The following is a 17279-nucleotide window of genomic DNA, read 5'->3' as shown; positions in this document are numbered from 1 at the left end:
AGTATCGTCCCACTTGACTCTTTTTCTTATTGTGTTTATGGGGGTATGTTTTCTATGTCCTTCCCATTTAATTCCAGTCTTGGCTTTACTCTGCATCAGCTCGGGTTCTTGATCAGTGAATTAGACTTTTAAAGAGTGGAAACATGCATTTATTGTAATTATCTTGCTTTATGATGGACTTCACAATACTTTGTGTGACACATTTTCATCTCAACAACCTTTTAAACATAAAGACATTAAATAGTTACTTATAGACAGAAGAGTAAAAACAAAGATAAAAGTTCATGTTAGAATAAAAAAAGAAATAATCTGAAAATGGACACAGATAAACTGGATAAGAGCAGTTTTCCTTTCTGGTTTTGAAAGCTGGTTCTGTTCACATCCAGGGATGACAAGCAGCCTGGCTTCTCTCTGCTGTACAGCGTACATGTGATCCACGACTCTGAATGTACCGTAACATTACTATACTACACTGCAAAAACACAGCCTTAAAAACAAGAAAAAAACCCCAAAATAATTAGGTAAATGTTGCTTAAAATAAAATAAATTATCTGCCAACAGAACAAGAAAATTTGGCTTGTCAAGACTTCCTAAAATAAGTAAAAATATTCCTAAAACAAGAGGAATTCTCTGGCATAAAAACTAGGAATTATCTTACCTTTAAAAAGATAAGCATATGTGTACTCAGTTTAAGATTTTTAATCTTACTTAGATTTCAGTTTTTGCAGTGTAGGATGCAACAGTTTCTCTCGAGCCTCAGATTGTTTAACTGCATAAACGTTATAATACTTGCTGGCCATTGGTGGAGACCATAGAACCACCCTCAACATGCCTGGGGCTGGACTTTCTCCCAGCCGGGTCTGGGTGTGGCTTTCACATTGTATTTGACCGGCTGGAGGACCACGCCAAACTTTCCTTCTAGGCTGGGAAGAGGGTGACTCCATGGTACAGAAAGAGTGAAACGCTGCAAGATCCAGGACAGGAAGAGGAAGAGCTCCATCTTGGCCAAGGCCTCGCCCAAACACACCCTGATCCCAGCACCGAATGGCAGGTAGCTGGATGACGGTATGGTCAGACCGTTTCCTGTGTGGTTCAAGAACCGACCTGTGGATCGACAAGAGATGCTTCATCTGATGGACAATTGGTATGATGCCGTCATGCAAGTCAGTTTCAGATAAAAAACAAAACAAAAAGGACTCTGGTCACGCAGGTATTTACAGATATATGTGTGTATGTTGTGTATTGTTTTAAATTTGCCCGAGTGCCTGGAGGTTTTTGGCACACTTGATCTAAGTTTTCTCTCACCAGGATCAAAGATCTCGGGCCGGTCCCATTCCTTTTCATCATGGTGCAAAGACCACAGGTTGATGATGACTCGAGTTCCTTTTCTCACTGAGAAATCCCCGATGCTGCGGAGAAATCCCAGAAAACGTTGCACTTTTAATGTCTGCAGCTTGGAAAATTGTTATAAATATTTACCATAAAATGTGTAGTGGCGTTGTTGAACATGTACACGGTATCTCAGGTAGAATCCACCAGAAATGGTCAAATGCAGAGCCTGAATTCCAACTAGTAGTAGTAGTAGTAGTAGTAGTAGTAGTAGTAGTAGTAGTAGTAGTAGTAGTAGTAGTAGTAGTAATTCAATTCAACTATATTTATATAGCGTCAAATCATGGCAATGCCATCTCAGCTTTACAGACAGAAAAAAAAACATGATGAAAGCCAATTCATAACAGCCTATATAAGGAAACCAACAGATTGAGTTTGGAGGGTCCCATCCTGAGCAAGCACACGGCGACAGTGGGAAGGCAAAAACTCCTTTTTAACAGGAAGGAAACCTCCTGCAGAACCTGGCTCAAGGACAGGCAGCCATCTGCCTGTCCTTGAATCCTTGAGACAGGGTTAGGTATTAGTACTTAACCCTGTCATACCTTGTATCACTGAGGGCCACATGGGGGATGAGGAGGGGAGCCACGGGACGGATCCGCAACACCTCCCTGATCGTGGCCTCCAGGTAGGGCAGACTTCCTCTGTCTCTGAGCTGAGGAGAGCGGTCCACGCCGACCTTGCTGTCCAGCTCGTCCTGGATACGCGCCTGCACCTGACAACATTAGAGAACATCAAATTACATTTCCTTCATGTGAGTACAGCGTGCACATGATCATTTCTGGTCTTTCTATTAATATTTTCATAAGAATTTCATCAAATGGTTTTATTTATGATCGATCCTTTTCATCTGTGGGTTCTTAACATCAGAACTAAACCTTCCTCTAAACCTAAACCATCATCTAAATGTATCATTAAGCCAAGTCTTAACCATAAAAATGTTTTAGCACCGATGGGGACAAAACTGGTGTCCTCATGTTCACAGGACGCCCTCACCAGCTCAAAGCTTTGATTGTAAAGAAAGCTTAGCTGTAAACTAGACAGAAACCAGCAGGTTTGATGGAGAAAAAACCCCTTTATTGAAAAGTCCCACCCCTAAACACATCGGCAGCCTCGGCCTTACCTCCGGGTGATGGATGAGGTAGGTGACGGCCCATTTGAGGACAGTGGTTGTGGTTTCAACGCCAGCACCAAAGATGTCTCCCACAGTCATCAGGAGATGGTCGTCACTGAGGCCCACTGACTCGGCGGTGATCTCCATGGTGTTGTTGTTTTCAGCGCTGCGTTTGGCTCTTAGCAAGGCATCCATCAGGTCTCGCTGTACGTGGTCGCTGTAGTCTGCCTGGGAGGTGGTGCAGTATCAACAACCAGGATACACACCATCATGGTACACTGTGCACAACGCTTCATTGGTTTGCATTTGCGAATACAGGCGAGCCAGACGAAGCAGAGCTCAGGTAACCAGCTGGCGCTGAGAAAAGATCTCTGATCTGCGGCTTTTCTTCTTAGATGATAAAACTGAAGAATATAAAGGTATTTATTTCTTTATGGAGTTGCAGAAACCTGCGAGATCATAGCTGGATAGGAACAACACACAGCTTAACGTTAACATTACAAACGCATCTTTAGTCACCAAAGATGCAAAACTCATCTTCACCTAAATTCTGCACAAACTAAATTTAGGTAAAGCTTTATATTTTAAAAAAAATCTCCCAAAAAACAACCTAAATTGAATAAAAACCTACTTTTCCACGCGTTTATTACCACATGAATCATCTCTGCAGACCGTACCTTGTGTTCTTCGTATTTTTTCTGCAGAAGTTTGTCTCTGACTTCGACACACTGCTTCAGAAGATTCAGGTCTGCGTTGGGAAAAATCTGCAACAGAGACAGATACCACTGATTTGTAATTGACAGACATACACTTTCAATTTAATAACTGAACATTATTAAATAATCACTTAAATGTGACATTAATTCATTCAATCAATAAATATATCATGAAATAATTACCTACATTGGAATTATATGTATTATTAAATATTTAAATGTGTCATTAATTTAATAATTAAACATCACTAAATAAATGCTTAAATGTGACATCAACTGAGTCATTAAAATTTGAATTAAATATGTAAATGTGTTTTTAAATATGTCTAATTCATTAAAAGACATTGATTTTATGTAAAAAGTCAAAATTAATATATTTTACTGCTTATTTCATGTTTTAGTCAGATCCATGGCTTTGATAGAAGCGCTTTTTTTCAGTTTCACTTCACTTCATTTCAATGTATAGAATTTGTAATTTACTCAGTTGGTTATCGGTATGTGCCTTATTTGTTGTATACAAATAAAAGCTATACTTCTAAAAAACTAAACATATGTAAATATGCACATGTGTGTGTGTGTGTGTGTGGGGGGGGTATGTACAACTGCCAGTTTATATGTAGGTGTATGATGTGGGTATGTACATAAATATATGTGCATATGTAGATATCTAAGAAAGTATAAATATATAGATAGGCGTATGACCACCTATAATGTATATATGTCATTGCTTTGTCTCTGTGAGTGTATGTGGGTATGTATATGTGTATGTATGTGTGTATATATGCAGATGTGTACATGAGTATGTATGTGAACATGTCTATATTTATTTATTTTGCATTTAGTTATTACTTTTCCATAAAAAAAAAGAATGAAAGAAAACTGACTGTTTAAGGGATTAATGCTATAACAATTGCTACTATTTTAACCTGTTGATTAAATTGTGTTATTTAGTCTAAAATAAAGAAATATCTATCTATCTATCTATCTATCTATCTATCTATCTATCTATCTATCTATCTATCTATCTATCTATCTATCTATCTATCTATCTATCTATCTATCTATCTATCTATCTATCTATCTATCCACCTACTTACCCACCCACTCACCCACAGTCTCCACGAAAGCCATGGATTGGACTAGATCAGCATTAGTCCCGCCCACTGAGTGACTGACAGATAAAATGAATTCATGATGCAGTGCATATAACATAAAATAATTATAATATATATAATAATTATTTTTGACTTTTTACATACAATGAATGCCTTTTGATGGGTTAGAAGACTTTTATAAATTTCATTCAAGTGTTTAGTAATTAATTCTGTATTGAAGTAATTATTTAATGATGTTTTCAATGATTCATTTAATTAATGATACATTCAGTTCTTTAATTATGCATATAATTCCAGTGTAAGTAATTATTTCATGATATTTTTAATGAATGAATGAATTAATGTCACATTTAAGTAATTACTTCATGATATATTTAATTATTTAATAATGGCACTCTTACTCATCCATATCCTACAACAGAATTAATACATTTTACTGTTATAATAAGGACTATAAACACTTTCTATCTTACACAAACAGTTATGATGGGTTAAACATCCTGGTCTGTGTTAAAGGTGTTGAGTTTACTTTTAACTAAATTAATTGAGAAAAAACTAAAGTTTGAAGAGGAGGAAAGTCTGACGTCAACCAGAGAATTTGGTCTATTTAAAAATCGTCATCATGGACGTCTAACTGCATGTCACGTCGTCATGTGTCATATGAAGTCATTTGTCTCCAGCGTTGTGGTTGTCTGACCTGCAACCAGGGGAAGATGTCTACCAGGCTGTCTTTAGCCACCGTGTCCACGATGCCCTGGCTGTAGCGCAGCATGGCTTCAAACTCTGGGTCGCCTCTGGAGTAGGACGAGTTGAAGCAAAGAGAGCAGATGACGTTGGTGACGGCCCGAGTCAGCTCCGGGGACAGATCCAGGGTCAGTCCAATGGCTGCTGCCTCGAACAGGGTGGAGCAGAGAGACTGGGCCTCCAGCTGAACTGCGGAGGACACAGCAAACCAAGCAGCCTGTTAATGATGTCTTCTCATAGAAATGAAACCTTCAGGGGTCTGTCTGATGTCTCAGGAGGTTTGGTTTGTTAGACTGAATGACTCACAGTGATCCCTGAGAAGATGACGAACAATTTTCAGTTACGCTTTAAAACATATACATCCTCATTTTGTTAAAAAAAAAAAAAGGGCCTCTTTCACAGCTGCTTCATCATTTATGTTATATTTATTGAAAAGATACACACTTCAATAGAACAACTCCATAACTGCGTCACGGTTTGGTTCCACAACCCAAAACAGTGTTGTTTGTTTATTTCTTTGGTGGTTTTTATTCAGTGATTCTGTTGGACCGTGGTGTCTTGGTGTGTGTGAATGGAAATTTATTTGTTGAACTTGTAAAGCTGTCCTTGTAATCCTGTAAACAGACGTTCCCTTTAGAGACAATAAACAAATTAGTTCACTGACTTCCTCCAAGCAGCAACCTCTGGGAGAGCGTCTTGGCTGCAGCCTGGAGAATGGGACAGGGCTGGATATTGGGGGCGGGGTCGGACATTCAACCCCGCCCAAAATTCAGCCCCGCCCCATTCTCCAGTTATCCACCTCTGGCGGTTATGTGTCAAAAACTGCAGTTCCTCCTTCATCCACTAAAGGCTCCAAAACAGAGTTAATCCCCATAGACCTCCATGTTAAAAAGACCAACTTCACAGCAGAAATAAACATGTTTACAGCCTGGTTCAAAAATCCATTTTAGGTTTAATAGGTCAGGTTTACCTTCATGACAACTGTGGGGAGAGTGATTTTTTTTTTATATAACTCATCTGTCAATAACCAATGTTATCTCTAAATTCACCATATTTAGGGGTGTGTCCTTTTGATTGACAGGTACCTGATATCCTGCTGCAAGAAGGCAGAATTTAGCGCAACAGCATGATTTAGATTTACTCCGCTTAACTTAGTTAGCTGGTTAGCATGGTTAGCTCTTAGCTACAGGCAGGTCGGTGTTTGACTTTCAGCTCTACATCTTTTACCTATTGTTGTCCATGAGAGATGGCATGCGTGACCTTGCCAAGATGGCGATGGTAGGAACCGCCCAATGAGCTTCAATTAAGCTCTTCAGAAACCTGCTGGTAACGTCATGGAGGCTACGTCCATCTTTTAGATAGTCTATGACTTCACAACAGTAATTTCCATAAAGGGGGGGGGTATTTAACAGGAAAACTTATTATAACGATGGAGCATGGCAAAAAAAAAAGTGTGAAAAGTGATCTCAGATGTCAGAATTGCAACCGAACGGCTACACACACGTAAAAACCTTGTGATGCATCTGAAGCAGAATTGTACTCACTGATCCTCTCTATGGAGGCTGAACCCTCTCCAAACACACACAAAGCTCCGTGAACTATTTTCCTGTGGAACCTCCAGGTGGCGCTGTAGTCTCCAAAGGCGATATCTTTCCCATCTCTGGTCAGAACGTCTGTGGTCACCTTATTCACAGAGAGGAAGGATGGAAAACAAAAGAGAGGAAAGGAGAAATTACAGGTGAAGCAGAGAAGAAGCAGGGTTGTAGCAGGCAGTGGTTACCTACAGTTCGAGGTCGTCCTGCAAATATCTTTCCTTTCTTCAGCAGGACTTCTTTGGCGTGTACGTGATGGTTGATAATGATGACCCTGTTAGAGCCCATCATCAGAGAATAAATCTGCCCGTATTTCTTCTGCAGTTCTTTAAAAAGCACATGAGGAGGGTGTGAGCTTCGCAGGCACATCAAACTGCCGATCAAGGGTAGCGTTGGAAGGCAGGGAGGCTCCTGGGGGCCCTGTGCAGACTTAAATATTAAGAACCACGCAAACAAAGTCAGAGCGATGACTGTGAAGACAAAAAGGCACAAAAGCCAAGCCATAGCTGAATGAAGAAGGTTCTGAAAAGATGTGGTTCAGCAGCGGCCATGTATCCGACAGAGGAGACGTAAAGGAAGGCGCAACGCTTAAATATAGCCTGACTTTTATCCAGCAACTTCAATGCCAAAGCCTTGAACCAAAGTTTTCATGACTGTGCCAAGATAAGAGAAACTAGATAAGAGGCACTGCTTCCTTCAGTCCTTGAGAAAACCAGAGATGAATTTTCATCCCTAAAGCCAGTTAGATGAGAATTTTTATATAAAATGATGAAGACAATTTAGTCAAAACGCCAAATGAGGGAAAGTTATTATCAATTCTACAATAAAGCGACCTCTACTGCATTCTAATGGCCAGACGTTAAAGCAATTTCTTTTCTTTTTTTTTTTTTTTTTTTTTAGCAAATAGACACATACAGAATAAAACAGACCATTTTACATCAGCAAGCAGGTCATCACAGATAGATGTTTATTCCAGTTCACTGTTAATGCACATTATATTAGCAAGTACATGTGTAAATGTAAAGGCACACAAAAGGTTAAAAAATAATAATAATACAATAAACAACAGGGTTTTATCATATCAGGTTAAACCGTTCAAACCTTGTCTGCATCTTTATTTCAACCTCAGCTTTACAGTGAATTTAAACTCTTCTTTAATGACTGAATGTGGGATTAGTCTTTAATCTCCACATCTGAATTTTCCGATTAAAATCAAACGGTTTACTAAAACTTTCATGACATTTGTTTCATTTTAACCCAAGAACAGCAGAATCCTCAGACAGGAGAGAATATATTTCTTTACTGTAGCGCTGAAGTGAAGTGAGCTGGTTCCTCGCACAGAAAAAATAAATGTTGCAAACCTGCAAAGTTGCTTAAAAAGATGCCCAATTATCCATATTTAAGTGGAATTTAGACATCAGATGGTGGTGGGACATATTGGTAAGAGTATTGGCAACTCTTATTTTTGAAAGAGATGCAAAAGAAATCAAATCAGTTTGTTGTTTAGTAATTTTATCTCTTTTATTGCCCTTTAAAGTCTTTAAAATGTAATTTATTCTAACTAGATGTAGGATTTTTTTTTTTTAACCAAAAAACATTCAGCATTTTCCTCTGTTTATAACTGCAGGACATGTTTCATTTATTTATTTATTAATGGTTTATTTTTTTGGTAAGAAACTCAAAACCAGATTGTTTTTAATACAGCAAATGTTCTCTGACCAGAGATGGAGCTGAACACCTGGAGGCAGACACCACAGATGTCACCATCGTGTTGGGGAACAGTAGCGGTTCCTGACCTGCATTAGAGGAGGGGCCAGGGGGGTCCAAGCCTGCTGTCAGGGTGGCACTAGCCCGACCTGGACCCCCATCCTCCACACATAACCATCCCTGCTAGGTAAGAACCATGTTAATGCTTGTAAGTGACAAAGTTTGTAGTCACAAGAACCAAAAAAAACTAACAACGTTTATGCTTGTTTCTGTAAGTCTTGTTTTAAAATGATTTCATTTGGTGCTGTTTTGTTGTTTCTTATTGTTTGTTGTCTTTCCTTTTTCATATCACACGTGTACTTGCAAATTTAATTAAACAAACAAACAAACAAACAAATAAGTAAATAAATAAAGAATCTAAATGAGCTTGGGATGGTTTTTGCAACAAGTGATGCATAAAAAACTCTTTAGGACACACAGTGCCGTACGAGGACTTACAGTCTTTCAGAAGCAGCATTTCAGAGTATCATAATACACATATATATTAAAAGTACTTTTAAATCAAAAGTCTTATTGAATTTCAGATTAGTGGAATGTTGAATATATTGTTTGACCTCAAAATCTAAGACAGAAGACAGGTTTTTGAACAGCATGTCAATATTTGCAGATATGCCATTTAGTAATGTAAAATAATAATATAATATACTTTCCCCCCAGATGATAGTTAGTGAAGTCAAACAATGTTTAAAGTGAAGAGAAAAGGATGTTTCAGTACAAGTAGAAATCAAGTTTTAAGTGTCTTTCAACAATTAGTTAAAGAACAGGCAAAAGCGAATTAAATAAACTACATCCTCATGTGCCACTCGCAGTAGGAGACATTTGTGTCTTTATGATTTTTGAATTGTTGTAGGAAAATATTTGAATGGTAAAATCTGTGAATTACTTTAAAAGTAACTTTATGATTATCGTGTGTCTTGTTCCAAATCTTTTTCCAGTCATGGTTAATAATGAAACTGTTCCAGTGAGATGTACAAATACAGCTAAAAACAGATGTTTCAGCTGAAACAGAGCATACGTGGCAATGACCGCTGCAGTCTCAAGCCTGGTGGAATCAGCAGGGTGTTGTACCTTTAAATGACATTTTTATTCCACTATGGACTGTGTTTTTAATTATGTTAAATTCATTAAAGCTGGGGTAGGCAATGTTGGGGAGCTAGTAAGATGTGAAAGTGGCTGTCTTGGCTCCTCCCCCTCTGGTTTTGCTCCTTGTGATATAAGGCTTTTTTCTTACAAGAAGGTCATGTTTTTAACCGTTGTTTATCTGTTTGTGTTCAAGATAATTCAAAAAGTTCAGGACAGATTTTAGTTAAATTTTCAGAAGTTGTTGGAAATGTGAAAAGGAAAAATTTGTTTAATTTTGGTGGTGATCCGGATCACCATTTGGATCCAGGAACTATTTAAAGGCTTTGGCGAAGGTTTACGCTCTCCGAGTGCTTTTCTAGTTTGCAGCTTTTTTTCACCAACGATTTTCTCTTTCTCAGCTGTTTAGCAGGAGGAGGCAAATAAACCGAGCCAGGTCGGCGAAATCCTTCCTGCATTTTCTCAGCCGTGAAGAAGCTAACAAAATATAAGAAATGAACAACTTTAATTCGGCCCGAACGTTTTGATTGGTCAGAGTTTATACAGATTTACAGTAAACTGAGGGGTCTAACTATATTTCTTATTGGTCATGATTACAAAATGTATAGACTACTATCAGGATGAGGAACCACTTCACCCAGAGTAAATAAAAAAACATGTCTCTGAGTAACATTACCTACTATAGCTTTAGCAGGAAGTCTAGAACAAAAAGCTGGTCACAAACGCGTTTCTGTGTGTTTTGACCCTTTCCGCACACCGTTCCTCCTCCAAACACAAAATGGCATCAGCGGAGTCTCAGCCGCGGTTCGGCCAGTCCGTTAAAGGTTTGTTGTCCGACAAAGTGGGCTCGTGCAGCGGGGACGTGATCGCTCTGACCCGCCAGGTGCTGAAAGGCTCCCGCAGTCAGGAGGTAAAGCCACACCGGTCTTTATTTATCTTAGTTATAACCTTTTTACATGAAGATGACGTCATTCTGTGAAGACAACAAAAATACCGTCATGCAGTTTCCGGAAGTAATGGATGAGTATGTTTGGTTTAAATGTTTTTATTTTTCTGGTTCAGAAAGCGGGTTATGCATAAAACTGAGGATTTTAACCCTGATTTGAGGGAAACTGGGTTTCTTCGAGTCAAACCCGCGGCTGTCACTATGGTAACAGGTTTACTACAGAAATACTATAAATACTATCTAAGTATAATAAAGGACTGGGATGCAGAAAGTTAGTTCTGGACAGGGCCGGGTTAAAAGTGCACAGGCCCCTGGGCCCAGAATGTTCCAGGGGGCCCACTCCACAATATAACATTGTAAAAATTGTGAATTAACTGTGAAACGACATTTCTAACATCTCTCAGCCAGTGGTACCAATAGCAACACACAAGACACTGTGGTGTCACCATCTGGCTTTTATATACGTTTTTTTTTTTTTTTTTTTTTTCCATGACCAAACTGCTGGTGTACACCCCACATGGGCCTCCAGTGGGTGTGGGCCCCTGGTCCTGTGCCCATAATGCCCATTGGATAATCCGGCCTTGGTTCTGGACGGTCATTTTCAGGCAGCTATTGGATGTTTCCAGCTGCAGCACCTGAGTCAGATTTTATTTAGCTTTAGTCATGAATGTTGGAGCGGAAAATACGTTAAACCTGCAGGACCGCTGCTGTAAAGGACCAGAGATGGGCACTGTCTGCTATCAGAAACCCAGCTGCTGTCAGACATGGGTTCTCGTATCAACGTGAGGCTTTTCTTCATGGGTAAATGTCACGTTTCTTTTTCTAACACGTAGGAAAGGTCCACACTGTCTCCTCATCTTCCTCTTGTGATCAAATCAAACTTTATTTCTATAGCACTTTTCGTGCTTAAAAAAAACAATACAAAGTGCTTCACATAATAAAACAATTTACATCAGATAGATAAAACACACACACACACATCCACAGTCCCCTTAACACCCACCCACAACCACCTTCTCCCGTGCCCTGTTAGCCCCTATAACAGTTAAAAGAAGACAAATGGCCAGGTACATGTTTACCAGATAAGGAAACGATATCCTCAGGGTGCACCGCCACCCACGACCACCCAGGCCGTCACCGTGGGGGCCTCCTGGGTGATGGAAGACATTTGTATGCTTCAGGATATTTTAAGATACCATATGTGGCAAAGTCAGAGTTACAACAGCAGGATTTTCTACTTGGTTTGGAGGCTTCTTGATACAGGAAACTATCCTTTACTGTGTGATATGATGATGTGATGTATGTGGAATCAGGATTTCAGATGAGTGAGGACTTTCCTCGTGGCTCAACACACCATCTTTCCAGTTTGTCCCATTTACAAAAGAAATAAGCAGCAGCAGGAGTCTGTCTGTAATTTTAGATATGACCAGAGATCATTTCATGACTTATTGATCAGGAAAAGACAAACCAGGAACTGATAAATCATCTGTTAGAGGTCTGAAGTCCTCTCTATAGAAATTATTATGTAACAATTCAGCTTTTAAATCTGTGGGATGAAAAGTCATGTCTGACTGCTGCTTCAGGTGCAGGAGACTGATAGGAAAGCTGCAGAGAGGAGGTTTACAGGAAGTCTGGAGAATAAAAACTTTAATTTCCCTCTTAGAGTTTCACTGGTGGAACTGGACTGCAGCAGACCAGTTCTCCTGTTCCACCATGCTGCTGGGATGATGCAGGATGTGGTTCAGCATGGTGAAATCTGCAAGGTCTTCCCTGAAAGAGACGTTGTCTGGATGGGAGCAGATGTTTCAGCATTGATGGAGCTTCCCAGATGTGGAAGCTGCCCACATCTGCACTGATGCAACCCCATCCCATCAGAGATGCAGCTTTTCTACTGTCCACTGATAACAAGCTGGATGCTCCCTCTCCTCTCCAGTCTGCAGGACACGCCGTCCATGCTGTCCACAAAGAGTTCCACATCTTCCTCCAGGTTATCTCAGAACATTTTAGATGATCTCTGGTCCAGAGGAGACGGCTTCTGGCTTTTTATCTAATCTTATTCAGACTTTCTCATCGGTAGCTGGAGACTCCGTTTGCTGGCGAACCGAGAGCCCCGGCTTTCAACTGAACCAGAGTTGGCTTCTTTGGTTTGCACCAAATTAGTGGAGCTCTGTCCATCTTTCCATGTGAGAGACTCTGAAATGGTCCCTTTTAACCCAGTCATGTTACTGACCTGTAGCTAGTTAACCCAACTAGTTGTCCAGTGCTCCTCCTGTTGTTGCAACAAGCAAGTAGCTGCCATTAAAATGACCCACGAAATAGTAAAACATCTCAGTATCAACATCTGATGAGTTGTTCGTGTTCCACCGGGAAGAAAATAAAGTTCCAGGAGGTTTGGGACTCATTGAAGTCTGTTTTTATTTACGTTTTACACAGAAACCTGACTTCCTGGGAGCCTAAACGATTAGTTCATTAACTATTAAATAGAAAACTCTTTCTAAACGTTGTCAAGATGTAATCTGTAGAAGACTGGGATGGACTGGCGAGCTGTCCAGGGTGTACCCCGCCAGGCTAGGCTCCAGCTCCCTTCATCGGACTAAGCGGTTGGGATGATGAATGAATGAATAAATCTGCTTCGTCTTGTGGCTCCGCCTTTGTTTGACATGGTGTAAAGATGGCGTTTAGTCTTTGTTCTCTCTGCGTTAGAGGAGTTGAGCTGCTTCAGCTTTTCAGATCCAGCAGAAAAGTTTAGCAGAAAGTTTAACTTGACTTGGAGGTGAAGTTCACTCAGCAGGTGTGAGGTCAAACTTCTGCTGGACGCCAGAGTCCGGGTCATCTAACCAGCCGAGGAAGTTTAGGAGCTGGCCGGGTTACCTCCGTTATTATAAAGCGATCAGTGCGGCAGACATGATGGCGGCGTGGTTGGTAGTACATGACTTCCGGTTCAGCATGGACTCAGTCTGAACACACGTCCAGGTTTTACCTTCCATCAGAGAAGCTTCCTGCATCAGTAAGAGCTGCTTCAGCTGAAACGTGAACCTTTTCCATCGGGAGGCTCAGAACTGCTTTGCTTGTTCAATCAACGTGGTGACTTTTCGTTTCACAGCGTGGAATTTATTTACGTAAAGAAGCAGTGAATTCATTTATTGTTTTCTTTTTTTTTAAAGCCTCTCCTGCCAGCGTCGCTTCAGCTGATGACACGCTGACTTAGTGTCGCGTTTCCTGATAGCAATTAAAAAATCCTTCTAAATAGCATCGTTTTCTCTGGAACAGCAGGTCCTAAAGACTTTCTGGATACTAGTTTTAGGATTTTCTGGCGTTTTCTGAATGATTCATCCTGCAGGTTGATGATAACAAAACTTCTCACCTCTTCCAGCTTCTCGGCCATGCAGCCAGGAACATGGTGATTCAAGAGGACGCCATTCTGCACTCTGAGGATGTAAGTCTTTATTCCAGGGCTGTTCATCTCCGGTCCTCCTGAGCTACCATCCAGCAGGTTTTAGTGTTTTCCTGCTACAACACGCTTGATTGAAATGAAAAGGTTCTCTGACAACTTGTTGTGATCTTCTGCGCCTGCCTGTTAATGAACCATTGGTTTGGATCAGATGTGTTGCAGCAGGGAAACACTAAAACCTGCAGGATGGTGGCTCACCCAGACCGGAGTTGCTTTAAACCAGCAGCCAGTTCAGTTGGAGGAGGCAAAACTTGGATTCATTCATTCAAACAGAAGAAAATCAACACTATAAAAAGCTTTGAAACAAAAAGTTAAATACATACCATCATCATCATCATCATCATCATCAGGGCAGACTCTTTTATTAAACAGAAGATTTAATCTTGGCTTCTTCCCTCTCCTAGAGTCTGAGAAAAATGTCAATCATCACGACTCACTTGCAGTATCAGTGAGTATAAATCAGCTGTTTGACCATTTAATGTCCAAATAACTCACTGGTTCAGAAGCTTACTGTGTGTGTGTGTGTGTGTGTGTGTGTGTGTGTGTGTGCGCGCGCGCCAGGCAGGAGGCCATCCAGAAGAAGTAAGTCTAAACACAGCTCTGTCGGCAGACGTCACCATCTCAGCGGTAAGACACAACACACCCCGACAACACTGCTCACCCTGCTGTTTCTTCCGTCCTCCTCCAGCGTGGAACACTCTAAAAACCTGCAGGAGCAGCTCACACACCTGCTGAAGTGACCTGCAGGACCAGCTCACACACCTGCTGAAGTGACCGAAGGACCAGCTCACACACACCTGCTGAAGTGACCTGCAGGACCAGCTCACACACCTGCTGAAGTGACCGAAGGACCAGCTCACACACCTGCTGAAGTGACCGAAGGACCAGCTCACACACACCTGCTGAAGTGACCTGCAGGACCAGCTCACACACCTGCTGAAGTGACCTGCAGGAGCAGCTCACACACACCTGCTGAAGTGACCGAAGCAGGAGGATCCCGAGGCCGACATCAGCGAGTCGAATCAAAACACATTTAATGAGGTGAAGCGTTCAGATGGAAGAAACTTCCTCACCAGGACGGAATATGGTGTGAATCCTAAACGCCAACATCAGCGTGTGTGTGGCAGGATGTCTGTGACTAGAAGAGGCGATACGTCTGTGTTTCTACATTCTGCTTCGTTGTTTCATGTAATAAATGATTTTTCTGAAACACATCAGCTGCAGAGCCAGAAGAACGAGAGACGAACTCTTCGGCGGACAAACTTCGCCGTTCGAGTCATGTTGATGCAGACTTCCGGCGGCCGTCAGGAGGAGGTGGAAAGCAGCAGCTAGAAGCTGGTTTAGGCTTTATTTCTACCCAACTTTGCAAAGTCTGAATAGTTTTTTTCATTTAAGTGTTTTAAGATCATCATCCATCCTCGACGGGTCCTCATCAGCATCCCAGTCGCCATGGCAACAACGAGGATCCTCCATCTGAACGTGGCTTCAGAGATTTGTCCCATTGAGAGATGAAAAGCGAAACGTTCCTTTGTTTAGACCTGAAGCTGATTGGAAGGACAGTAATCCAAGGCAGAAACGACTGACGTCAGCTCGACGTTGCGATAATGAGCGAAGGAACGAGTTTATCAGCAGCCCGAAGGCCGAACAGCTGACTGACCCTGACAGCATCCCTGACACCACGCCGGCTTTTCCTCCTTCAAGCTCCAACTCTTCGCCGTATCTTCCTGCAGATGAGCAGATGGGAGGTGTTCCAGGTTGCAAGGCCGCCTGGCAGCGGCGGTCCTGGCGACCGACCTGTTTCCATCAAGGCTCACGTCAGAAACCTTGGATTCAGCTTTGATTTGTAACAAAATGTGACAAACCGGTCGATTCAGTAGTTAAAGCTGGTCTTTCCGACACACCAACACACAACTCGAGCCGTTTGACCTTGGAACAGTCTTCCAAGTCCCTCACGGACTGGCCCCCACTCCCACCACAGATCTGTTTAACCCCTCAGTCCTCCTCCACATCCCTCGGCTCGGCTGACCCGGGGCGGCCGGCGGCTCAGAAGGGACCGTGGCTTCATATGTTTCTATTTTGCTTTTAACTGTATCTGCTCTGCGCTTTGCTTAATGTGAGTTGTATTTAAATGTGTTTTATAAATAAATGTGACTGATTGACCAGAAAACTCGTCATATTTGGTCCTAATCGACCATCAGCTGGCTGCGGTATCATGGAGTCGTATAGAAGACCAGCTGCTGCTTTCTGCATCTGTTTTAGTTTCATTTGTGGCCAAAGAATGAAGCAGGAGCGGCTTAAGGAAGGAAAATGACTCCTTTCTGAGGAAGCAAACCAGTGTACTTCCTGCAGTGTCTGACGTTACAAAGCAGAGGATTTCCTCCGGTTTAAAGGAGACTTGTTGACTAATTCTGTGAAAACGTTCCTCATCTCAAATGTCAAGTGTGTTCAGGATAAAAGTCACACATGGGGACATCATGATGTGTCTGTGGTGTGTAAAGCACGAGGTCTTCCACGCTGAGAGCGGACTGAGGCGTGTTCAGAGACCACCACATCAGTCCCTTACAGTCCATTAAAAGCAGATGTCTGACAGCCGGCTCCTCATCTGCAGCAACATCTGCTTTCCTGGAGCTGAATCATGCGGTTCTGTTGTGTCACATCTTTTATTCCTAGTGAGTGTTTTCTGTTAAACCTTCTACAGCAACACACACCTCTGAGTTTCTTATGAGACTCGTAAAGAAACAAAACAATGTTTTTACATGTGCTTAATTTCTGCTTTCCCCTCCTGCCAGCACGTCCTCAGCTTCTGCATTCATAGTTCTGGTTTCTGTAGGAACAGGGCCGGATTAAAAGTGCACAGGCCCCTGGGCCCAGAGTGTTTCAGGGCCCCCCTTCCCACCGCAACATTGTGAAAATTGTGAATTATACACTGTGAAACAACATTTCTAACATCTCTCAGCCAATGGTACCAATAGCAGTAAACTAGACACTGCAGTGTTACTATCTGGCTTTTATATACATTTTGTTTCATGTCCAAACTGCTGGTGTTTGCCCTACGCGGGCCCCAAGTAGGCGTTGACCCCTGGGCCTGCGCCCATAATGTCCATTGGATAATCAGCCATGTGGAAGAATCTGTGTAAGAGCTCACCGTCTTTTCATAACGCTGATGTGAAAAAGATAAAACTCCACAGCTGGAGGAGCATTTCTACAAAATCTCACTACAGAGTCACTTCCACCCAAAGTCGGCAACGACTTGGAGGCTTAAGAAGAATTATATGACATGTAGTGCCATTCTGAGTAAATGCAGCCACAAAGGCTCATGGGAGTTTGTGTTCTTGGCGAAAGGAGACCTTGTGACGCAGCATTAGCTG

At 41.7% G+C, this 17279-nt stretch overlaps 2 protein-coding genes across 2 annotated transcripts; one reads left to right on the top strand and one right to left on the bottom strand.

Annotated features, from left to right (window-relative positions):
* Positions 1-823: 823 nt before the first annotated feature.
* On the bottom strand, positions 824-7171 carry cyp17a1 (cytochrome P450, family 17, subfamily A, polypeptide 1; the record flags this gene model as incomplete). The annotated part of the gene is made up of 8 exons (XM_079248708.1): positions 824-1104; positions 1306-1409; positions 1932-2101; positions 2510-2728; positions 3178-3264; positions 5029-5264; positions 6620-6758; positions 6860-7171. The coding sequence occupies 8 exons, from the start codon at positions 7169-7171 to the stop codon at positions 824-826; spliced, it is 1548 nt and encodes a 515-aa protein (XP_079104834.1).
* Positions 7172-10292: 3121 nt separating this feature from the next.
* borcs7 (BLOC-1 related complex subunit 7) lies at positions 10293-16066 on the top strand (the record flags this gene model as incomplete). Its single annotated transcript, XM_079249221.1, has 5 exons — positions 10293-10424; positions 13834-13896; positions 14316-14359; positions 14473-14493; positions 14600-16066. 5 exons carry the CDS (start codon positions 10293-10295, stop codon positions 14649-14651), a joined length of 312 nt encoding a protein of 103 aa, XP_079105347.1. The 3' UTR covers positions 14652-16066.
* Positions 16067-17279: the final 1213 nt, after the last annotated feature.

This window comes from Telmatherina bonti (genome assembly GCF_933228915.1).
Source record: "Telmatherina bonti genome assembly, chromosome: 11".
NCBI lineage: Eukaryota > Metazoa > Chordata > Actinopteri > Atheriniformes > Telmatherinidae > Telmatherina > Telmatherina bonti.
Note: the sequence above shows the minus strand (reverse complement) of the source record. Positions and strands in the feature narration are given on the sequence as shown.